The 24,833-nt window shown below is 39.4% G+C and overlaps 2 protein-coding genes across 2 annotated transcripts; one reads left to right on the forward strand and one right to left on the reverse strand.

Moving 5' to 3' along the window:
- Nucleotides 1-6,817: 6,817 nt before the first annotated feature.
- On the reverse strand, nucleotides 6,818-7,322 carry ctxn2 (cortexin 2). The gene has a single exon (XM_072464813.1). It carries the CDS (start codon nucleotides 7,320-7,322, stop codon nucleotides 7,080-7,082), a length of 243 nt encoding a protein of 80 aa, XP_072320914.1. The 3' UTR covers nucleotides 6,818-7,079.
- Nucleotides 7,323-14,600: 7,278 nt separating this feature from the next.
- On the forward strand, nucleotides 14,601-23,829 carry myef2 (myelin expression factor 2). The gene is made up of 17 exons (XM_072464734.1): nucleotides 14,601-14,797; nucleotides 16,096-16,424; nucleotides 17,138-17,190; nucleotides 17,770-17,777; nucleotides 17,847-17,940; nucleotides 18,078-18,263; nucleotides 18,389-18,542; nucleotides 18,907-18,956; nucleotides 19,038-19,098; nucleotides 19,197-19,292; nucleotides 19,850-19,894; nucleotides 19,969-20,037; nucleotides 20,757-20,852; nucleotides 20,986-21,024; nucleotides 22,055-22,218; nucleotides 22,800-22,851; nucleotides 23,477-23,829. The coding sequence occupies exons 1-17, from the start codon at nucleotides 14,694-14,696 to the stop codon at nucleotides 23,638-23,640; spliced, it is 1,764 nt and encodes a 587-aa protein (XP_072320835.1). The 5' UTR covers nucleotides 14,601-14,693; the 3' UTR covers nucleotides 23,641-23,829.
- The last annotated feature ends 1,004 nt before the right edge of the window (nucleotides 23,830-24,833 follow it).

The following is a 24,833-nucleotide window of genomic DNA, read 5'->3' on the forward strand; positions in this document are numbered from 1 at the left end:
TCTCTAAAATGACCACATTTTTACGCTTCACACTTTAACGAACTCCTCCCAGGGCGATTGCCCGATCAAACTCATATTTGGGGAGAATCATCTACACAAGCGGGGCATCAAAAATTAGTCATATTTTGATTTTAAGTGGTACGGTCTCTGTGCCGTGGAGCTGCAAATATACTGTCACAAATGGGAAAAACGCCAAATCCTTGAAATGTTCACATTTACGCTTCACACTTTAACAAACTCCTCCCTGGGCAATAGCTCGATCAAGCTTTACTTTGGGAATATCATCTACACTAGCGGGGCAGCAAAAGTTATCCATATTTTTATTCCAAGTGCTACGGTCTCTGTGCGGCGGCGCAGCAAATTTGACTGACACTTGTGTTGATTTGCACTGGATTGGCCATGTCCAATGTGTCGCCGTCTGTCAAGTTCTTTTTTAATTCAACACAATAAGGGCGCCATCTTTATCAAGTCAAAAGCGCAGAGTCGGAAGGCCGGCGGCCCGCGAGGGCCGTTGGATGCCGCTTGCGGCTTTAATTATCATTTGAAATTACATACATTCTTACTTTGAGTGGGCTTGCCATGCCTCAGATCTGACCTGTAACTTGGGCTGCCAGTTGATACCACTTTACAACAACTACACCTTAATTGGAATTAAACATAGACAGAGACTTAATTCATAATAAATGGGTATTAATGCACAATTTAACTATTTGTTCATTAAAAGACTATTTCCTCATGCTTTACAACGGCTAAGTGCAGCTATTATAAAGTGTTACCCACAAGTTTAATGCCATACTGTGGATCATTTCAGGTAAAGCAATAACATCTCATTGTAGACAAGCAGGTGACACTCCTCCAGAAAAGTGTGCGTACATGGTGCACTTTAATGAAAATAGTGACTGCAAAAGTGACACTTGAATTCAACACACGTCAATGTCTTCCTTTCACTGCCCTGTCCCAGCTGAGTTTACCAAGCACCACCCTATTATGAGCACCACTGCATTTCTTTATGTAACAGGTGCTATCTGAGGTGTCAGAGGCTCACACAGCGGTTCAAAGGCGACCGGCGAGGGCAGTGTCTGCTCAAGAATAGATCCTGATAACAACTAAGGGTAAGAAAACAGATAATACTGTGATTCCTAGTGTCTCGAGTGAGGAGCATCCTGTTTGTGAGTGTGCCAGAATATCTGTGAAGTATCTCCTACTGCAAGCGCTACCAGATAACACTGCATTTCCCATGACGCACCGGGACAGTATCTGAACTGCAGTCAGTCATAAACCATCAATATAAAGCAGAAAACAACCTGTCACCGTTCAAATCTGAGACGTGTTTGGTTTACTGACGAAGGTCCTCACAATTTGTGCCAAATTTGTGATAGAATTAAAAAATAAAGACACTGTAATTTGTTTTTATGGTAATAAAATGTGAAAACAAAAATAGCTTTTCATGCATTTGTTGATGAATATTCACTGTCCTTGAAATAAATCAATCAATACATTTACACAACTTTCAGGGACGAGGGTGGAGCGTTTCTGTCACAATAACGCTAACAACACCTAGCATGTTAACAGCGTTCCTGGTTGCAGTGTAATTTTGACAAACGTGGCTTTTACACACTATTTGTTGTCAGGGCAAAACAATTCCTGCTCAACTACAAAGACAAAACAGGTACAGCCGGACACAGACTGAACCAACAACTAAGGACTTTTTCACTACATTTTAAAATTGACTCGTTTGATTGAATTTGGACTGATTGTATGTTCCTTGTCTGTGTCATGTTCTGTGTTTTGTTTATATTCTAGGCAAAAAAAGATATAGCTTTGCCTGAACTGTTCCGCAGTGTGGCATTAAACTATTAAATCGCTAGCATTTGGTCTGTCAGTATTTGTATTGTTTAAAAAAATAAATACACTGAGCATGCTCGTCGCTCCACAGATCTAACCTGTAACTTGGCTTGGTGGCATCAGCTGCTTGTTTAATGCCATACTGTGGAACATTTCAGGCAAAACTATAACATCTTCATGGAGTGAAACATGTGGCAGACCCTCCACCTTTATTTAGAATTAATTAGTTTGTTATTCAGTTATATGTTGCTGTAAAAGAAAGTACTAATTTGTATTTTTCATTTATTTATTTGATCATTTGGATACACGCTTTGGAACCACGCTACGCTGCATCAGGAACGTGCATTTCATTCACAAAGTCCTGCAAACAGGAGCAGCTATGGACTCAGGTGCCGTGAGACTGTAATGAATAATTATAAAGACATAAATATTCATATCAAACACAACGATGTCCCCTGAACTCAACGCTCTACGGTGTGGAATGGTGCAATGAGTAAAACGCAGTGGTGCTGTGGCACTGTCAGCATGATTCCAATGTTCTTACAAAGCTGTCCCGGGCAGATAAAATGAGCACTGCTGGGGGTGAAGATATAAATAATTGGTTTTGGAAGGATTCAAAAGTTGTGTTGTTAAGGGCAATAGCTCAATCCATCTTGATTTAGCACCGTGTCCTTACAGCGCTATCATTGCCATTTAGTTTTCAGAATTTACATAAAACATAAATAGCTTGTTAACAGCGCACAATTATGTAATGTTTTTAATCTAAGGTTGTTGTTTTGGCCATTGGTCCTTTTGGTATGACTGCATCTGTTCTGGGGACGACCCAAGACACGCTGGAGGGACTAATCCGTGGAAGAAAATGGATCAATCTACGCCACTCCATTTGATGCACTGTGTAATACGCCTCACATCTCACTCCACAAGCAGGTGACACTGCCCGGCCAAGTTACAAGTCAGATCTGTAGACAGGCGACCCCAGTCACAGTGAGAATGCATGTTTCCGTTCAGCAATAAAACACCTGAAATTAAATAAAGGCAAGATAGAGTAATCAGGAAACTAAATCAAAATCCAATTGTTGAGGGAGTCACATTTCTTGGAGTAATCCTAGACATAATAATAATAATAATAATATATTTTATTTATATAGCGCTTTTCAATGACCCAAGGACGCTTTGACGTATACAAAAATGGGGGGGTATTTACAGACAGGGGGGACAGCACGCACAATACACAAAAATGTACACAATCAAAAAAGAACAGATAAAATAAACATGACAGAAGAAGTATAAAGAAAATGATGGGGATGTAACAGGGGGTAGAAGTGTAGACAGTGGGGTAGAGGGGGCTAGGGGTAGGGTAGGACATAGGCTTGGGTGAAGAGGTATGTTTTCAGGCGGGATTTAAAAGACATCCATTTAAAAATTGAAGGACATTTAGAAAATAAACCTACGACTATTAGGATCATTTGAAGTGCTTCTGTCTGTTCATTCACACTGCCAACTTTTACTTCCATGCAATGATCCTCTCCCACTGGTCACTGTGTGGGGCCAGTGTAACCTCTCTGTACAAACAGCTCCAGAAATGGTAAGTAACATGATTCAGAAGTTTAATCCCTGCGGTGTCACCACAGACTGTAGACCAGCTAAAGGCAAGACCACTTTTGTTCTCTCTAAAAGGCCCACACATCTGGAACACTGAACCTGCCCAACTGAACTGAACTGAAGGCGTGGCTGAAACTAAATCACACCTGTGAACACTAAAACCATTGTAAATGTGTAATTTAGTAAATATGTCCTACTGTTCTACTTGTTTTACGTATATGTTTTTGTGCTGCTTTTGTCTGTTCTAACGTTGGCTCGATGGCCCATTGTTTACCGTTTTAAATGTGGCAGTTCTCTCTGTTCTGTCTCTTTTAAATAACCGCTCGGACACATGTAAATAAGTGAAGAAATTCTATTTATTTACATCATAGACTTGAAACTCTATTGATGAGAAATCTCTAAAACCAGTTGCAAGCGACATGTCTGACTGGAGTTAAATGGTAAAATGCCACACTCACAACAGGTCAGGTGCTAATGTTTCTAAATGAAGGCACATAAACCCATAGAGGTCACAGTAAGGCAGATTCACAGCACTATAGAGCAAGAGAAGAGAGAGAGAAAGAGAAAGAGGTCATAAAAATTTGCCAACTGCATCAAGTCTCTCAGTGGAAGGTTCCAAAGATGTCTGCAAATAGTTGACGAAAGAGAGAGAGAGTCCGCAGCAACGCCGAGTGGTCAGGTATCTCACACGGCCGCTAGAATCCAGTCTTTTAAAAATAACGCTGTAGAGAAAGTCCATTTTGACTTTGGAGTTCACAAGTGGCAGTCTGAATATCCAGTGGCGAAAGGTGAGCAAAAACAAACATCAAGAGGTAAAGTTGATCACATCTTTACAATCAGATACTCTTAAAGCACACGGCTATTTGGAGTCTTCTATAAGGTGGAAGGTGTGAGTCAGCACATTATAATACTGTGAAAGTAAAGTTTTTTCATCATTCATTATTCATTTTTTTGATTCATGTATTTTAATTGTGATAAATATGGCTTATTTATGCACGTGGAAACTATGACTAGCAATGTATCCCACTTAAAGCGAGGTAAAAACTGTTGAAGTAATGAACAAAACTAGATTAAAAATATTAAAATGAATGAGTTCTAGAAATATTACACAGTACGTCTATTTTTGATATCTGCAAATACGCCACATTTTCACAATATTTAAATGGCACTGACTGACACCTCTGAGAAGAATGCGGAGGCAGTATTTTCATTGTACTGGCAGAACAGGGCAAATTCAAACAGGGAACAAAAAGTTGGTGATTCTGCTCCTGTACATCACGAGTGCACATGAGAAATCAGGGTTTACACTTTAGACAGACACAGAGGAGCCATAACGTTACGACCATATCTTCTTATCTCATCGGATTCACAAAACGCACTGATTGGCAAATGGATTTAACAGTAAAGTTTGGGGATATTGTGCCCAAATATTGGCAGCTAAAGCAACCTTGAATTACTTTTAAAACTGCTGACGGGTAACAGCCTATTTTGTCAAAGTCGCACCCCCAGCAGTCCATTTTCTGTCTCGTACAAGGTCAGAATCATCTTCAAATATGTGGCTGCAGAAGTCGGTGGCTGGTGTGTGTTTATCTCAATGACAATGACCTTCAGCTGAAATGGGCTGCTGGTCTCACTCACGGCCGTTTAAAACACAAACTGCCTTTGTAAACATCAGTTGTTCAATGCAAAGTGAAACGTAATACACGTTCTGACCAGAAGGACCTTCGGACAAAAGGCAGATTGACTTTTGAACAGCTGCCTGACTCGCAGCCCTAAACATCTCAAACTATGATGCATTTTCAGTCAGAGGTGGGTACGTACTCAAAATAATACGGATTATATAGAGTGATGTTGCTTCAAAAGTATACTCAAAATATAAAGTATTTGGGGGAAACTATGCAAAACTCAAATAATTGTAAGGGCAACAGAAAAGATGCTTTTAATGTTATTGAAAGTAGAGCTGCAACTAACAGTTATTTTAGTTGTGAAATAGTCTGCAATAATAGTTTCAATCAGTAGACATTGTTTTTTGAACCAAATCAATATTTAAATAGATTTACAAATTGTGTATAATTGATGAAAATCTGAAATATTGTATTCTTTTTTGACATTATGATGCCGCCGTATTTGTTATACAAAGGTATTTTCTTACGTGTTTCAGAGTCTTCATAGTCGATGCAGCCAGACTTGCTGGTGTTTTCAAAAGATAGACCACACAAATAAGAAAAAACAAAGTCATATTTAAAAGAGTGAAGCAAATAAAGTAAATAAACAATATTGTCAGGAGTAACTAAGACATCACCCACCTCTGCTTCTAATCATTCCAGATGTACATTTTCTACCATTAAAATTTCAACCTTTTACCACATAAACTTTGATGCTTGCTGCGTACTATATTGTTTATTATTTACTTCCCTGCTCAGCAATTTTAATATCTTTCTTTGAACAAATAAACAAATAAATGTGTTAATGAAAGATCTAAAAAATAATAGTGGTCAGAATTATAATATCCTTCTAATTTAAGAATAAGAAAATTAACAGCATTTCAATTTACCTACACTGCACTGTCCTAATTAGCTTGTATACACCACGTACACTACCCAACCTCTTTCTGCTCCAGATACTGAGACTTAAGCGCTTCATACAAAAATCAAACTGTAGACAAACACAGTCCATCACAGACGATCAGACGTACACTGCGTTCGGCACATTTAAACATGAAACCGTGGCAGTTCTCCCACGCCATCGCTCAGCGTCATCCTCCCGAATCTGTTCTTGCACCCTGTAGAAATTACAGTTAGATTAAATACCTTTTGTACTGCATTCGACAACGTCACACCGGCAGCCGAGTCCGTTAGAGTTACTACGAAGTTGGACGTTTTACCCTGTTTCCAGCCGTACATTCTTGTGCAGAGTCTTGTCCCTGAGTCTTCAAATAAATTAATCCCACAGCGGCCTAATTCCTCCACCTCTCTCTGACATTCAGCTCGAAAGCATGGCTCATAGTGTAAGAGTGGACCACAGTCTACCACCGCCAGCTTTGTCAAATGGTAAAGCTTTCAAAATGGAAGAAATTATGGCGTATTTGCAAAGGGAGGCTTGGCAAAGTTGCAATTGAAAAGCTTTATCTACTGGTTGTGTAGCACGCAAAGCTGATAAAGCCTGGAAACTCATTGTAGAGCGATTAAATAACCCAAACGCATAGTCGTCCATCTCCAGGATAAAACAAAACGACTCCAAACAATGTATCAGTAAAATATGGCCTTTGATAAAGAGCGAAAAGCTGGTTAGAAAAGCAAAATAAATCTTCTGCTCCAAAAAACATGGAAGACAAATAAATAAAGGCGTGAAAAGTTTGTGTTCCATTTCAATACGACGACGATGATGTAATGAACGTGCGGCACTCATCGTTGTTCCCTTGGCACAAAACCATCGGTCACTTTGATTTCATAAAAATAAAAATATTTCAAATGTGGTGTCAAGTCTCTTCTTTCATTCACTCTACACGGACGTACAAAAAACATACTCCTTTGGCTCCTTTTGATCTGATCCAGGTGCAATGCCACGTGGCCCATGTGCCAGAACAGTCCCATCGTCTCTATGAACGTCTACACTGTCTTTGTCTCCCTGTGTTAGGTCAGGGCGTATTCGAATGTCCCCTTCTCCAGCCCCTCGATGCCGTCCGACCAGTTGGACGAGGGCATGCTGCTGTACGGGTCCAGTAAGATCCGGAAACATCTGATGATGAGCAGCCCGAGGAAGACCAGCAGCATCCCCACGAAGGCGAAGGCGGTCTTCTGCTCCAGGGTCAGCGAGTGGGCCATGTCGTTGCCGCTCATGGCAGCCAGAGAGTGGTTATAGTGGGCGCTAAACATGGTGCTGAAGCGACGTCCGGCCCCCTCATCCCTCCTCGGAAACGCTCAGGGCTGTGAAAGCCTGCATCCTACCTGGACGACAGTTATATCAGGCTTTATGTTAGAGCTGTCTGCGATTCACCTTCATGAACAGCAATATGTGTAAAACGGGGGGAATCAATGTATAAATAAGTAAAAGAGATATTTTATGACTGCAACAAATATGACATTGATTATTTGTTAATGATAGTTCTCAATTATTTTAGTTATAATTGACAACAATTGGGCCTAGTGGATCAAACCTGGATATTTTATAGATTAGGGCTGCAACTAATGATTATTCTAGTAGTTGACTAGTCAACAGTTCATTTTTAAATACATAATTCAACCAAATAAAGTTGAAATTTGATGATTGAAGACAATAGGATAGTATATTTACATTTTTTTTTAAATTGACATTTTGATTTAATAATGCCACTGTCTCTGTTATAAGAAGATATTTTAGTATGCGTCTGAACACTACAGTTATTAAGCTACAATGACAATATTTTTTTATAGTCACCAGTCATGATTAGTTGATTAATCGTTGCAGCCCTGAAATAGATCCTGTTAAACAAATAACATATTTTACTCCTGACATAGGAAGCTACAAAGATGTCCCTTATTAGATAGATAAAGTTGTTGTTTTTTCAACAACAAAACAAAATGAGTACTATTACTTCAGGTGGTAAACTGTCCTTAGAAGCATGCCCTGTTGTCATAATTATCAATTATAAGTTAAGTATATTTATGCAAAAGTATAATTGTTAAAGCTGTATCTATTAGGAATATTTTACCTGCACATGGATTCAGTGAGCTTCAGATTTCAGAAATCTCTCAAATATGAATGCTCATGAACATGTTTAAAATGTGCACTTTTATAGAAATCGCAAATTTTATAACAATCGCAAAAAACACTTAATTCGATATTTTGCCAAACTAGTTAAGCCCCAATTAAAATACGACTGATAATTTGATGCTCATTTGCTTTTCTGGAAAGCCTTGCCTGAAGAGGGAAAGGCTCTAGTCCTTAAAACATCACTGCATCACATGAACCATGGCAACATGCCCCCAACACTGAACTAAAATGAACCTGAACCGCAACATGTCGCCACCTTTTCAACTCAATGCCAACAACGCAACAATATCTTTCACAGTCTAGTCAACCGTAGCATGTGTGGCTTTTGTACCTGTTGCACTCAAGCATCAGACGACCGCCTGGCAATGCAATTCCCTCACAGGAGACGGCAATGACAACCGACACGGGCGAGAATATTCGCCCAACTAAAGTCAATGTCAAAGCGGTGAGACCTCTCTGTGCAAAAAGTGTCTCGCGTGTGAACAGATGCAGCAGGTGTCCACGGAAGAACGCTGCGAGAGGCGTAGATGTTTGAGACAGACCCCAAAACCCAAGTGATATTACGAAAAGGACACTGCATTACAGAGGAGGGGCGATTCCTAGAGAGTCAACCAATATATGTGCACGAACAAAACAGAGAAGCTACTCACCACCAGGCTCTCATGATCATCCGCACAGACCTGTTGCTGCCTCTGCTCTGTCCCTCGCCAACCAACTCGCCCAGACATCGCCGCTGCCGTGTGTGCATCCTCCACTCATCCGCCCATGGCTGCGCTGCGATCCCTTCCCACGATGCACCAGCACTTCTAAAGAAAGCGAGATAAAGCGAGCGGGAAAGGACCGGGTGCGAGAGAGAGGACAGTTCTCTTTAATGTTCAGTGTGTTTCTTGTGCCGTGTGTGTGGAAAGGCAGCTCGGTTCCTGTCTCCCCCCCCGCCGACTCGCAATGCCTCGTACTCATTATCATTCAGGTTCCTATCTCTCCCTCCAGAAGCTCACCCTTGCTGCTGCATGGCAACCACTTGTTAGTCCCACTCGCCGCTTCGCTGCAGCTTCAATCATTGAAAACATTCCTCCTCCGCCCGCGTAGAACACAAGGCTATATATAAACAAGCACTACAGATCACCCTCGCCTTCAGTTTGGAGCTTTTTGTCCAATAAATCTAGTGAGACAGACAACTTGTGTGGGATTGTGCTCAGAGCAAAACAATGGCATCCAATAACGCTGCCATGTTCGCTTAGGCTTGGTGCAATGATGAGATTTTAATTGCTGAATTACTGAATTGCCCTCGCTTAAGGTCATGCAAGAACTCTCTCAAACTTTCTACACCATCACCACCTCATAAACAATGATGTTAAATGAACTGAACTACGGTATAAATCACTATTAAGACTGATTGGGATTAATAGAGAGAAACTAGGCTTTAAAAATTGTGAATTCCTCAGGTTTAAAAGTGATTACACTATGAATCTCCAACGAATGACAGAAATTGTGTGATCGAACTCACTAAACTGAAATAAATAACTAAAAGAAGGATATATTGTTTAACTCACAAAACCTAAAGCTTCGTCTAATCTGTAAACAGCATGAAAATAAGTCTATACTTCATCGTGAGGTAAAGTTGTTACTTGTTTAAAAACTTAAACAGGTATAAAATCAGGACTGTTCTAAGACTTAAAGGTGCAATGTGCTACTTTTATGATCATCTACTTGTCTCCATGGAGATGTTATTGTTATTGAACTTATTCCGCCCCGCCCACGTTTCCCTATTTTCCGACGTGATCAGCACTTCTGTTGTAATGGAACTGCCGATCCATTGGGAATTCTGTTGGTTTAAATAGAGAACGAGGGAAAAGTCTCTATGCTAAAACATGTTGTAAAGTAGATGGATTTGGGTAAACTGTCCAATGTTCATTTGACCAACTAGTCAACAATGCACGGATTCCCTGTGCGGCCCGAAAACAGCTTTTTAGTCTGTGTAGAACTTATTTTCTCTCAAGGTCGGCAGCTCTATGTTACTCACCGACCAAACCTCAAGAAGTGAGCATTTAAATCATTCACCCACTGTAGATCCCCCTCTGTCTGGTGGCATCAGCCCTCCTGTACGGTGTGGCCTGCTGGAGCAGCAGCATCACAGAGAGGGAGAGGAGGAAGCTGGACAGAGTCATCAAGAAGTCCAGCTCCGTCCTGGGCTGTGCTCTGGACTCGGTGCAGGAGGTGGGGGACAGGAGGGTCCTGGCTAGATTCACATCTATGCTGGACCATGAGTGTCGCCCCCTGCAGGACACTCTGTCCGCTCTGGAGAGCAGCTTCAGTGAGAGACTGATCCACCCTCGCTGTGTGAAGGAAAGGTTCCGTAGGTCTTTCCTTCCTGCTGCTGTCAGACTTTATTACAAAAACTGTTAGTACTGAACACTCGCAATACTGACCCAACCATGTGCAATTCTGTCATATGTGCAATTGCTGTTGGAATTCATGTGCAATTTAAGTGCAATTACTATGAAATTCATGTGCAATCTATGTGCTGTCGTGACACATATTCATGTGCAATTACTGTCGGGATCACATGCAATGGTATTTATGTATTTATTTATTCATTTGTCTATGGGAGTTTTTATTTATTTATAGGAGATCTTCTACTGAAAGTGTTTTTCAGACTTCCTATAAGTGATCTGTTCTGTTCTTCTGTATCTACCTCTGTATCTACCTGCGTTGCACCAATGAAATTTCCCCATGTGGGACAATAAAGGAATATCTTATCTTATCTTAACTGATACAACCAGGAGAAGGATTCCGGATTCCGGAATAAGGTGAATAGCCAGGAATCTTACAAAGTATAATAGTGTCAAAAAAGGTGATGCTGCCAGGCCGAGTCACAGATCAGATCAGTGGAAAGGCGACCCCATAGACATCCAAGAAGAATACATGTCAAGTTTTTCCTCCAAGACACCCATAATGTAATAAATACAAGCTGCACACGTTCAAAGCCAGACTGTGTTTCTGGACTTGTTCTGCTGTTGTGATGTGTCGACCAATCAGTGTGAAGTGTTTGTTTGATCATTACGGACAGCTTTCCCACTTTGATAAAAGTGTAGAATTCAGAGTTCTACACACATCAGTCTGCTGTGAGTCAGGAGTGAGTCTGAAGGAGGGCTCAAATACAGAAAGGGACACATAAAGTATAGCAGCACAAAGTTAACTATGGAATATACATGTTCTTAAATCTAATATTATGCTGCAGAAATTGCACCCAAATCATGGTCATTTTGACAGAGATTTGGACATTTCCACAAACCCAGCTTTAGTTTGTGAACTTCAGGAAGTGGATCTGGAGGTTTGATATTAATTGGATCCTATTACTGATTGGTTAAAAATTAAACTGTCTGTATTTCACATTATGCAGTTAAAAGTGTTATATGCATTGAGGCTTGGTTACTGGGATTTTAGTTACTGAAGTGAATTGCCTTGATTTAATCATACATTTACTCTCAAAATAACTTGGGATATTAGCAACATTTGAGTATTTTTCCTTTAGGAAGAGTAGCTGTCTATTTTCTATGAGCTAAATAGAAAGATAAACAAAAGCACAAAGCACTGTCGATCCGCAAACTAACCCAGTTTAGTGTTGAGTAATTACAATCATTAGTTTAACATATGGTGACTTTGCCAAGAGCAAAACAGTCTCACTGTGTTCGCTTCTGTAAGATGTTGTTTTATTTACTGCACAGAGTTAGCTTAAGGTCATACAAGCTTATTCAACACTGAACATCTTTTACCACAAAAGCCTGAAGCCCAAGGCAAACATCCTACACACCAAACCAGCAATATCAACCTCATTACAATATTGATTCTTTCTATAAAAAACACCCTGACCAGTCTTAAGTTTAAGTTCAAATATGAAAAAACTTTGAAAAACAATTGTTATTTTTTTCATGGTCTAACAAAGAACTGTTTGAAATGCTACTGCAATAAACCCTTTTGTAATAGTCCGTGATGATACCGTGTGTCTTTGTTATAAAATAAATCAACAGTAACTAGCTTTTCTCTGACTATTCGCATGGTGACCTTCCAGGAGAATGCCAACCGTCTTGGGAGTGTTATGCGCAATAATTCAAGGCTTACGAGTTGTTTCAAACCACCACATTTTGCCTCCAGAAAAGAGGGAAAGTGAGAGATCTTCATTTGAAAGTTTACAGCATCTGCAGTGCCTCTTCTTGTGTCTCAGGTCACACACAGACACAGTGGCTGGAGGCTGCAGTAAGAAGGCGAAGTATTGAAGGTCATTATGCAAGGACGGCTCGTGCAAATAAGTTGTACCGTGTCCAAAGGGAATGTAGAGCTATGAAACAACTTATGCTCGAATAATGAATTAGTATAAAAAATCTGGATATTTAAGAGTAATCAAATGACGTGCAAACCTCAGATCAGAGGGATAATTATCAGAAATAAGACTATGATTTTTCTGTTTACATATTACTGTAAACATTTAATCATCTTTTTATTAAAAAGGTCCGATAATAAGTTTGAGTATTGCAAAAATACAGTATAATTGCCTTTCACTGCCGTCTTCTGCCCGCATACACATCAGCACATAAATCTGAATATTACACCTTGAGGGGAATATCTGGAGATAAGAAGTCGGGGCTAAGAAAAACGACTCACCAGAATCTGTTTTGGGCTCAAGTATGAGACTTTTATAGAAATTCGGACTAAAGTCCTGTCAGATTATGTGATAAAGTGACCTTTACGGTAAATAACTAGACACTCGCGCACACTATCTTGGAGAAGAAACACACGTTTTCAAGAATTTTGACATTTTCCGCTGAATTCAGTAATAAACAGGGATGTCAAGGTCATTAGGTTAACTGATAATTATTATCAATAATGAATCATTAACATAAATTAATATTATGACATCCCTCATCATAATTTAAAAAAAAAATCATGTTAGCAAACCAATCTTTTTTATAAGTGTAACTGTAAATGAATTATAGTAGTCATGATTTCCTCCATATCAATGAGACCGTCCTTCACCTGCTGTCATCATCAACATATGCACGGATGGGAATGCTGAAAGAGAATAAAAAGGTTAGTGTTTTATTCTTAAACTAAAGTGTTACACAATGTTAAAGATTTTATCTGAACTATTGATATGTGTACACTGACACTGGCCAGGGTCCCAATTTCCAGGACGTTTTCAATTATGTAAACACAGCATCTTCTAAGAATGATAAAGATATAGGGCTACTCCTCAAATCCACAGTTATTGCATATTGATTACCAATTACTAATCACTACAATTATAGCCTGTAGCCTACTATTCCTCACAATAGTATTTTATTGTGGTAGAACTCAAACTAAACACATGTGAACCCAAACAAGACTTTGAAATGAATATGTAAGTTTTTACTTTCGGCTTTCCAGTTTTCATTTGAATTTGACTGAAGGCCTCGGGGTTGCACTCTTAAAAATCTGAGAAACGACCTTTTCTCTAATTTTCTATGCGTTTTCCTAGGGGTAAATTATTGTCAAAGTTTTCCTGATGTTGAGAAGTTACAAACCTTAAACCATGCAACTCCTTAGTGACGCTAGGAGGTTGTGCACTTATGATTTTAAAGTTCCGCTTGGTTTAGCCCAAGTAAATCTTTACAAAAGTGCTCGAATGCGACTGTATTTAATATGAATATTTTACAAACTTTGTTTGCCTGTTCAACTCGCTGCTCAATGGTGGAATGAAAAATGCAGTTGCTTCAGATTCAAGTAGTACAGTGATAAGTATTAACAAGTTGAGCTCAGAAAACACAAGACATCATCTGTGAAGTAGGACAAAAGCTGGAAAGAATAAACAGGCAGGGGAAAGAGGGGAAAGAGGGGAAAGAGGGGAAAGAGGGAACCTTTTAGTGGGTCCCAGTGCACACAGGGGTGGAAGGGAACGAGCTGGCAGATAAACATGCTAAAGTACGGGCTGCAAAGGTGGAGGTGGTACTGTAGAGCAGAAGTTAAGACCATAATTAAGGAAGAAATGTGGTGTGAGGCTGGGACACAAAGGGCTGAATGGCACTCTCAGAATAATGGGGAAGCATGAAACAGGGGACTCTGTAGAGTCCAAGAGACAATTGAGCATGTCACTATTCAATGTCCTAAATTTCAGCAACAAAGAAGAATTCTGGAGAAAAATTTCTATGAAAATGGGATAAGATCTGATATAACGGAAGTAGCACAGAGCGTCTCAAAGTACTTCTTAGGTACCTTAAATCAAAAGGATTGATAGGCCCACACTTCGAACCGAACAGTAGCGGTAATGCGCCTTTAGTTGCCAATTGGCACGCACTAAGAAGAAGAAGAAGAAAACCTCGGGGCTGCCCCATGGGGGCTGCCCCATGGCTGCCTAGCAACAGTTCCTGATCTCGCGGTGTTTGGAGCCTGCTCTTCCTGGACAAACTGCGCAGCGACGACAGGGACGTATTGTGTGGTGAGTGAAAACAAAGCTCACCATGGCAGATGTGGTTGTGATCGAGGATGAGCAGAAGCAAGAGGAATCTACTGCGACGTCCGAACACGATAAGACGTCCAAAGGAGCTCATAATGGGGACAAAACGTGAGTACAGACGCAGCATTGTCCCGGACATCCCATTCACATCCATGCTCCTGAAGCTAGCGCTAGCATTAGCTTTAGCTAAGATGGAGTCTTGATGTGCTATTGTTACCGCGGAGTGAAATAAACCCAGAACCTGCATCAATACAACAGGCGATCTTTGACGTAAATATATACTGTGCCTAAATGCAAAATAACATCGTTTATTTAAATGTGATAATCGCTAACTATAACGTTTATGCCCACATGCTAATCATCAAGGTTAGCTAACGTCACTTAAAGCTGTCTGCAGAATGTCAATAGTGGTAGTGTACTCAAGTGTAACGTTACTTCAAGATACAATTACTCAACGAGAAATACCAAGTATTGATCCAACATATTACTCAAGTAAGTGGAGAAAAGTACATGGGGACAATACATCTTGGGTAATAATAATAACTGTGTGGACCTAACATCTGACTTACAATTTGATGTGAATGTATAAAGCATTAAATAATGCACAAAATCTGGTGTTTTTGAATGATAAACTACACACATTAAAACAAAATCATATTTGAAGGATTGATGCAAGAAACATCAAACGTTCAAGTCGTTTAATATTGTCAACATAAAGTTGTTGTCACTTGCAGACTTACTCACAGTGGTAATAGGAGTATTAAGAGGCTGATTTTACTCACAGATCTCACATCATTATGATCCCACTCTGCTGAAAGAGGATGAAGGAGATGCACTGTATAGAATGCACTTGTGTCAAAGTAACAGGTCTATGAAATTGACAACCTGGAATCACTGTGCAGTTTCTTGAGCCTGTAGTAGTGACTTGTACTTTGTATAAATATATGTTCTAGTGTATTTTGTTTAATTTTCATGTCTTGTTTATGTTAATGTTCCCTGATCTAAACCAAATCTCTCAATTCAGAGATTGGTTATAAAGAGAACCTGACTAATTATAAATATCACTTTATTTTGATGAGCCATATTTCCTGTTTAATTAATGCTCAATTAGGGAGTTATGATTATTGTGAGAGAAATCATCACGATCTAACGATATTTCACGATTATTGAGATTGTGACCAAACAACAGTGAACAGTGAGCTTTCATTTTCAAAAAATAAAGAATATTATTATTATTTTTTGGTTCTTATGATTATATTGTGATTATATTTTGACCTGAAAAATCGATTAACCTTATAATTTTGACATCCCTATACTAAATATAGACTTGGCTCTAGAGTTTAGTTTGACAACAACAGCCACACTGTTACTGACTGTGATTTACTTTTATTGCCTCTCTCTTGTAGTGAGAATGAAGAGGGTGAGAATGAAGATCGTGAGAATGAAGATCGTGAGAATGAAGATCGTGAGAATGAAGATCGTGAGAATGAAGATCGTGAGAATGACGATCGGAAGAATGACGATCAGAAGAATGAAGAGGGTGGGAATGAAGAGGATAAAACTGATGAAGAGAAGCAGGATGGCAAAGACCGCTCTGGCACACGAAGAGGAAATCGCTTTCACCCGTATAAAGACAAACAGGAAAAGAAGGCCGGTCAGAGGAACCGAGTCTTCATCAGCAATATCCCATATGATATGAAGTGGCAGGCTATTAAAGATCTAATGCGGGAGAAAGGTAATGTGTATAGCGGACAGGGCATCAGACTTAATTATGCTCTCTCTTGCACCCAGAAATGCTTAAGCTACATATTTTTGCTGATGGCTTCATTTTGCTTTACAAGAGCCATACTTTAAGCAGGTATTATATTGTGAATTACAAGAGTCATTGGTGCTTACATTTTAAATTGAATTTATTGGCAACAATTTAGTCTGGGCTGATATGTCTGTGAGAAATGGTAGACTATAGTCCATTGTTATATGGCATGGCAGCTCCAAAATGTAACCTCAAACTCTAGACACGATTGTTGATTTTGTTGTATTTGCTGCAGGGTGAACATTTTTATCCTAGCAGATCTGAAAGAAACTATTGTAATGTTTTACACTGATATATGGGTTTTAAAGAGGCATTTGAAAGCCTTAAGGATAGTTTTTATTTATCTAAAATGCCAAATGTGGAATCTGTTGACCACTGATCACTGTTGAAGTCTTCCCCAGGTTAAATGTAGCTGTGTTTCTCTCTGGCCTTGGCCGTGGCCTTGTGGGTGTCTCAATCATGGTCCAGAAAGGCATGGTGTTGTCTGTGGGATGTTGGTCTGGGCTGACTGTTGATCATTAATGGGACATTTCCATCTGTAGCTGCATTGCCAAGGCCGGCAGCGACTGAGAAAACTCGGTGACTTAAATCCCTTTTGTTCTCTTGGTATTCTTTCCTTTGTATGTCTCATGTAGTTGGTGAGGTTACATACGTGGAGCTCTTTAAGGATGCAGAAGGAAAGTCAAGGGTAAGTGATGTGGCACAAGCAGGTTTTTATTCTACAGTGCTTTTATTAGGTCCTTTTTGGTCTTATGTTACTGAACTGGAGATACTGTAGTTGTTTAGAGCCTGATAGATGGCTAATGTTTGACATTCATTTGAAAGGGAGATGGCCTGTTGATTTTTGGAAAAGTAGCCCAATGAATGAACCCATTCAAGATAAGACTTTTGCTTTTGTTGCTGTTTCTCTAAATTGCTGTCAAAGTTTGTTTTGGCTATTTTCTAATGCGGGTTGTGCGATTTGCTTCCATGATTGACACGTCTCAAATTTAAATGGTACGGCTCTCTCTTCATAGGAACAAAAATCCTTGTTACTGCTTACTGTCAACTTTCTTTTATTAGCTGTAAATATCAGTTGTAACATTAAAAAAAAAAAAAAAAAAAAAAAGGTAAATCAAAATTCACAACTCTGTGAAGTGGCTCCATGTAAATTATATTCTATGGTAGAGTTAAAACGTGTTTTTCTCCTACATGTTGTAATTGTGCTTATTCTACTCCCTCATCTCTGGCTGGATTCTTCCTTGACTTCTGTGGCACCATATTTTAGGGCTGTGGGTAAGTTCAAAATGTTATGGACAGTTTTCTATCCTTGTCTTTGTTCTTCACTCTCATGTTTCGTTGCAGTGTGGTGGAGTTCAAAGACCAAGAGTTTATCACAAAGGCTCTGGAGATTATGAATAAATATATGTTAAGTGGAAGACCACTCAACATTTCCTCAGTAAGAACTGTTCTTTTCCACAGTCACAGTAATAAACTGCTTCTACCATTTCTAACAAATAGAAATATATCTATCATTATCCTTTTATACATTCATATTCAATATGAACTAAATTTGCATCATATAATGACTTTTAGGATCCTGATGGAGAAATTGCCCAGCGTGTGCTGCAGCGTTTTGCCCGGGGCCCGTTGGGCCGTCCCGAGGTGGCCCCTGGAGTAGTGAACATCCCACACTCAATTCTCAACAATCCCAACATCCCGTCTGAGGTCCTCCAGGCGCTGAGGTCCGGGCGCCTGGGAACCACCGTCTTTGTGGCTAATGTGAGAATACAAACATTTATTGAATTCAGACCAGAAAAATGTGGTTAACACAGTACAATATATACGGCCTGAATGAATGAGCTCAACATATTTTATGTATAAAACGGTTTTCTGTTGTGTCTCAGCTTGATTATAAGGTGGGCTGGAAGAAGCTGAAGGAGGTCTTCAGTATGGCGGGTCTGGTGAAGCGAGCTGACGTGAAGGAGGACAAAGATGGAAGAAGTCGTGGCATGGGAATGGTCATCTTTGAGCAGCCACTGGAGGCAGTGCAGGCCATTTGTATCCTTAAAAACATCTCCTTTGACCAGTTTAAGATTTGGGCTGCGATAATTAACTAATTGTGGCTAGTCAACTGTAAAAACTAAAAATTTGATCGTAATAGTTATCTGGACTATTCTGACTTTAAACACACAGTGACATTTTATAAATAAAAATGTCAAAAAAAGAATAAACTATTTTGGATTTTCATCAATTACACACTTGAATCATGAATATTCTCCATCCTGAAGTCTTCAGTCACCATATTTCAACCTTTATTTGTTTGATAATCTACTTAAAAAGCTACATATACAATTGAATGGTAAAGTGCTAAACTAGTTTCAGGGAGAAACAAGGGTCAATTTTACTTTAACTCTGATATCAGCCATGTTCAATGGGCAGATGCTCTTTGACAGACAAATGCTCGTCAAAATAGTAAGTGTTTTAAATCTTTTTTTGGTACTGCAAATGTAGAAGAAAAAGCGTTTCAAAAACATGCCAATTGAACCATTGCAGGACGACAAGTCAATTACGCACGACGACTGTGGTGCAATGGACAAAGGACCTCAGTTGCCACGTAAGTTCTAGTATATACATTTTTAAACTCTTTTATAACTTTCTACTACCACGGAGTCTGGTCACTGACTATCTTCTGACCTTGTGTGTCTTATGTAGGTGGGCTTTCTGGTGTGGGCATGGGACTGGGACCAGGAGGACAGCCCATCAACCGTCTGAGTGGAGGAGCAGACATGGGCCCCATGAGGTCTGGAGGTGCGGCTAGTACTGTTTGATGGATGTTTACACTTTCACCCCAAATTGTGACAAAAGGGTTGGACTTTGGCGCTTCCAAGTTGCACTAAAAAGTTACTCCTGCTAATTATGTTGGTGATGAATATCTATATCTACAGATCATTTTAGACCTGTCTGGAAGTTGTTTAAAAGTGTCTGAGTATCTTTTCGGAATGTTAGCCGTGCTATGATGGTATGCTCTATATCAAACAAGAATAAAACCCGATACAGCTCAACTTTCATCATTTGTTACCAACGACGTACTGAATATGACAACGAAGAGAAAATAATGCATCACACTTTTAAAACTAAAGTAATCTTTGTAAACTTGGCAATAACTAACTCCTGGCCAATGTTTACACAGCTCATCTTTTGACCTGGACGACTCCTGATGTGGGTTAGACAGATAAGACATCTTAAACAGTAGCGCCATCTTTATTGGTGTCTTTACAGTCCCCTTTGTTTGTCGCTAGATTATTATGGTTAATGTGGTGAAAATAAGTCCCGTTTTCCCTGTCCACCATCTCTTTGTCTGATAGGGATGGATATGCCCGGATACGGTGGAATGAACCGACTTGGAGGAGGTATTTTTAGTCATGTTTAATCTAAAATGACAGTAGTTTGCAGCCAGTGTTTTGAGAATGGGTGTTTTTTGCAGGAATGGGCGGCGGCTTTAGTGGCATGGACAACATGGGGGGATTCGGCAGAGACATGGGCCGAATGGGAGGTGAGTCTCTTTTGTTGTTGGATTTGACCCCAGGCTCTGCTTTTTACTGCCCGACACTTTTTACTGCACCCCTCAGCCACGAGAAGTAATGCCTGCCACATGTTTTTTAATCTACATTGGTATTATTCTTAAACTGAGATCATTCACAATATTAACAATAAATTTTACTGTTATTATTCATAGTTTTCTCTCATGGCCAAAGCCTGTTTCAGGGATGTTATGTCAGAGCAATAGTCTGGTACAAACATCACAATGTTTTCTTAGATTCATGCTCTTGTGCATGGCCCCGGTCAAATAGAGTAAATAAATGAAAAGAAATCTAAATTGTGAATCTGCGCGTAAAGAAGTGTCCCGAGGTTGTGCGTGCAGCTCCGGGAGGAAGAGGAAAGTAACAGCGCAGTTATGTGAGGCAGGACGTCAGAAACGGGTTTAACTCGGACTTGAAACTTGAAACCTTTTATATACAAAACTTTTATTTAAAACCAACTAAGAAGTGTTTTACCGCACAGTTTTTCCAAAGTGTATATTTCCATCTTGGGTTCATAATCTCTGGGCCGTCCCAATGCCGTTGTGCTTCGACCACAGTGATGTATCTTAAATGGGGAATACAATACATATAAAACTTGACCGTGTGTATTATGTGCAAGTGGATGGAATTGTCATGCTTTTCACAGCTTGTATTATGGGTCAGTTATGGTCTGTGTATAATGTTTGCACAGACATGTACCGGTCAGGAATGGGCGGCATGGATCGAGACTTTGGCCGTAGTGACGTGTCCATGAGCAGAGGATTTGGAGACTCTTTTGGAGGAATGGGTAAACTGTCCTTAACCTTGAATTCTTGGCATACTTCAACCACTAAAGAATGTGAACAATTTGAACTGTAATGTTTGCTTTATGTGGACCTCATGCACAAACCTTATCTAATCTGTGTCATGCCGTTTTTTAGGAGGTGGAGGCTTTGGAGGAGGCATGGGATCAGGGCTAGGTACCAAACCCTTTCAATTAAATCCTTTTCCTCTTAATCTTATATGTTATTATAAGTATTTGCCTGTTAAAAGCAATACATTAAACAAGAAAGAGTTGCTTTAACTGTCTTGTATTAACAATCCATTAGTGTTGTCACAATATGCAATTTCAAATTGGATTTTGAAACCAAAATTATCTAAAACACTTAGAATGTCAGTTTCAAGACAATATGAGCTATTTGTACTTTGAAATATTTGTACATACTGTAGTCTATCAAATTTAACATATTTTTCTTCAACTTGCAATGGAACTAATGCAATTTTTATTTTATTAGAATGTCGATTTCAAGACAGTATGAGCTATTTATTTAATATTAGCTTGTTTTGGCAGATTTATCAAAATGTATAATGATGCTGTTGTAGCATGGCTCTTAGATTCAACTAGATGCAACGATCTTTAATATTATATTGAATTGTTCGATACTTGTCACGATTCAATACACTCGACGCACGTCACGACGCTGTGTTCTCATATATTTTGGTTTGGAAAAATTAACTCCATTGCAAATTCCAGTGACTTACAGCTACTATATTTTAACAGATGTGAGTTTTATCTTTCACATACTTTTTATTTTATGTTGATCGACCCAGGAATGACAAAAATATGAACATCTAATGAAACTTTGGGCTTTGAATGCCATAAATGAAGGTTATTCGCCCGCCACTCGCGTTTTGTGATCTTATTTTCAGACTTCATTAACTTAACAGTTTAGAGTTAAACATTTAAGACATTTATTTGTTATCTAAACACGATTTGAATTATCTGAAAGAAACGCACATCTACAGCTGGATCGTTGCATCTCTAGCTTCAAATTTTTTCTTTTTAAACTTCATTCAGGGTCAGTTCCACAGACTGACTTTCAGAATGCATCGGTTGTTTGGCATTGAACCCTTTTGTCGGTGTAAAAAGCAGATTTCCACAGCACAAAGAGTCTGGCCTTGTTTAGTCTGCACATTTACGGAGCCCCTGCTTTCCCTTGTGCCCTGCAGGCGGAGGCATGGACAGGATGGGCTCTGGGTTCGACCGGATGGCGATGCCCGCAGGGCTCGAGATGAACCGCGGCTTCGGGGGGTTTGGAGGCGGCAGCTCGGGGCGTGTCTCTGATGGATGGAGCTCCGGGGGGAAACAAGGCTGCCAGATCTATGTCCGAAATGTAAGCATGATGTATCTTAAGCCCGGCGCGCATGGCAGGGTTTTTGAGTCTGTAACGTTTTACAGTATAAACAAGAGACAAAATGCTCAGACCAGACACGAGGAAAATAGTACAAGCTTTTAAATCTTATGATCCTCCGAGCACAAAGACTGCAGAGCCAAATGTTGTGAGCTAACAAAGCTAGCCCACCTAGCATCAGCTGTTTCCTTCCTGTCTAAGAGTGTCTAGAACGGCTCTATTCTTATTTTGTGGATCCAAAAACAGTTTTCTGTGGTGGAGTGTCATGTTTATTGAAGCCAATTTGCTGCAGCTTCACCAATCCACACGTAAACAGCGACGCCCGTTAGAGTCTAATCACACCTGTTTCACACATCGTGATCTTTTAAACGTTTCAAACTGGATTATTAGCAGTGTGTAGTGGACAGTGTAAAGTTGTGTTTGTATTCTCTCGTCACTTCTTCCCCCGACGCTTTGTGATGCTTTATTGTTTTCACATCAGACATCACCTTGACACCAAACACACCAGAACGACAGCGGCTTATGGCTGTTTATAATGAATATTGTGTTTTTTTTTTTGGCAGCTCTCGTATGATTTGACATGGCAGAAGCTGAAAGAGCAGTTCAGTCATTGTGGTAAGAGTTTTTAATTATTTTAAGAGACAAAACTATCAGTCACACAAACTTGGCAAAACAGTTCATATATTTGTGAGTAGGGTTGCACAAAATATCGCAGAAGTATCAATAATCGATATCACAGCCAACTAAGTTTATCACAATATTTCTAAGGTCCTACATCTGAACAATATCTATCTTTTAAAATGAAAATGTTGAAAAAGGCTAAATTTGTATGCACTATTTTCCTACTTCGTCTCTGTCAAGTTTTTAATTTACACAGAGTATAACTTGATACATCAATGCAATAAAATATTTGTTTTAATTTTAATTTGCATTCTAATATTGCAATAATATACGTCAATTTGTAATATTGTGCAGCCCTAATTTGTACTTTGAAATATTTGTACATACGGTAGTCTATCAAATTTAACATTTTTCTTCACCTTGCAATGGGACTAATGTGATTTTTATTTAAAATGTATAAAATGAATTTGCATTAGTTTGGGAAATGTCAGTAATTTACGGAAGTTACAAAGCAAGTCAACTGGACACCGTTTTTAAATTCCATACAGCGTTTTTTACATGTAGAAGCAGCTCCCCAGACTGATAAAACACTGTATTGAGATGTCTGTCCGTGTTGCAGGCCGGGTGATGTACGCAGAGATTAAGATGGAGAACGGCCGGTCTAAGGGCAGCGGCACGGTGCGTTTCGATTGTCCCGATGGCGCGGAGATGGCCATCAGGCTCATGAACGGCACAAAGATAAACGGGCGCGAGGTGGACGTGCGCATCGACCGCACCACCTAAACCTTTTCTAGTCTCAAAAGGTCCTCCCACGCTTCCACATCCAGTCCTTTTTGGTTTTGTTTTGTTTTAAAAACGCTAATTACTCCACGACCGTGTCCATTCTCTCATGTTTTGTTCATCATAGGTCTTTGTTTTGTAAATGCCTTTTTGTCAAAGCAGTTTGAAGAAATAAAGTTTTTAATTTTTAAACTTTGTGGTTGTACTTAATGTGTATGTGTTACCAAAGTAATTCAAATACAGCAAATTCTTGAAAGTTGTAATTGGAATGCTAGGTTTTCAAGACGTTTTTGAGCAATAATGCTAGAATGCTGGTTCGATATGGTTAATGCCATAATGTGGAACATTCCAGCGAAGCAATTACGAAACAAGTACTTAACATAACTTAGCACGTTATTAAAGCTGATCTAAAATGGGATTGAAGACCGAGTAAACCACAAATAAACTAGGTTTACATAAGGACAAAATAGTGCAGACACTAGACAAAGGCATTGGTTTTTAAATCAGCTTCAGATAAAAATGTATCACCTACTTTAAAGTTGGCTGTTGCTGATTTCTGAACTACATGGAACACATTTTACATTATACATTGGAAAGGAGGCTTCTCCAAAAACTACTTTGTATATTCTATGCAATAACAGGACAAAAAAAACACTTAAAATTGAAAAAATAGGAGGAATTACTACTGAAATATTCCCCATTTTCATACAAAAAGTAGTGTAAATGGTCTATGGGGTTGACTTTCCGTCTACAGGGCAACATTTTGAAGACCGTTCACCCTTCAAACAATACATTTTGTTTTAAATGGTTAATGACTATAGCATGGATCCTACATTTCCAGTTCAGGGAAGCAGTGGAAAGTTTTGTAGTTTTACCTTTTACGGCGCTCTCTCCTTCCTCTTCGCAGACAATAAGGACATGTCCATAAAACCTTATCATATCCATTCAAACTGTGTGTGTTCTCTCTTCACTTATTCACCCAGTTTCAAATAAGACCAAGGTGAAGCAAGTTCAGTGGACTCTCCGTTTTTATTGTCCTAAACTGGTCAGCGTGAGGTAAAAGTACAATGTGCATTTACAGACTTTGGCTTTAAACAGCAAGAGCAGGTGATATATTGTCTCCTTGAGCATTTCAAGGAGCAAAATCTTGGTTTGGAATGTAAAAATCAAGTTAAATAGAACCGAAGCATGCACTT

The sequence above is a fragment of the Eucyclogobius newberryi genome, unplaced genomic scaffold (assembly GCF_026437365.1).
Source record: "Eucyclogobius newberryi isolate DKJ021-1_F unplaced genomic scaffold, fEucNew1.0.hap1 SCAF_5, whole genome shotgun sequence".
NCBI classification, from domain to species: Eukaryota; Metazoa; Chordata; class Actinopteri; order Gobiiformes; family Gobiidae; genus Eucyclogobius; species Eucyclogobius newberryi.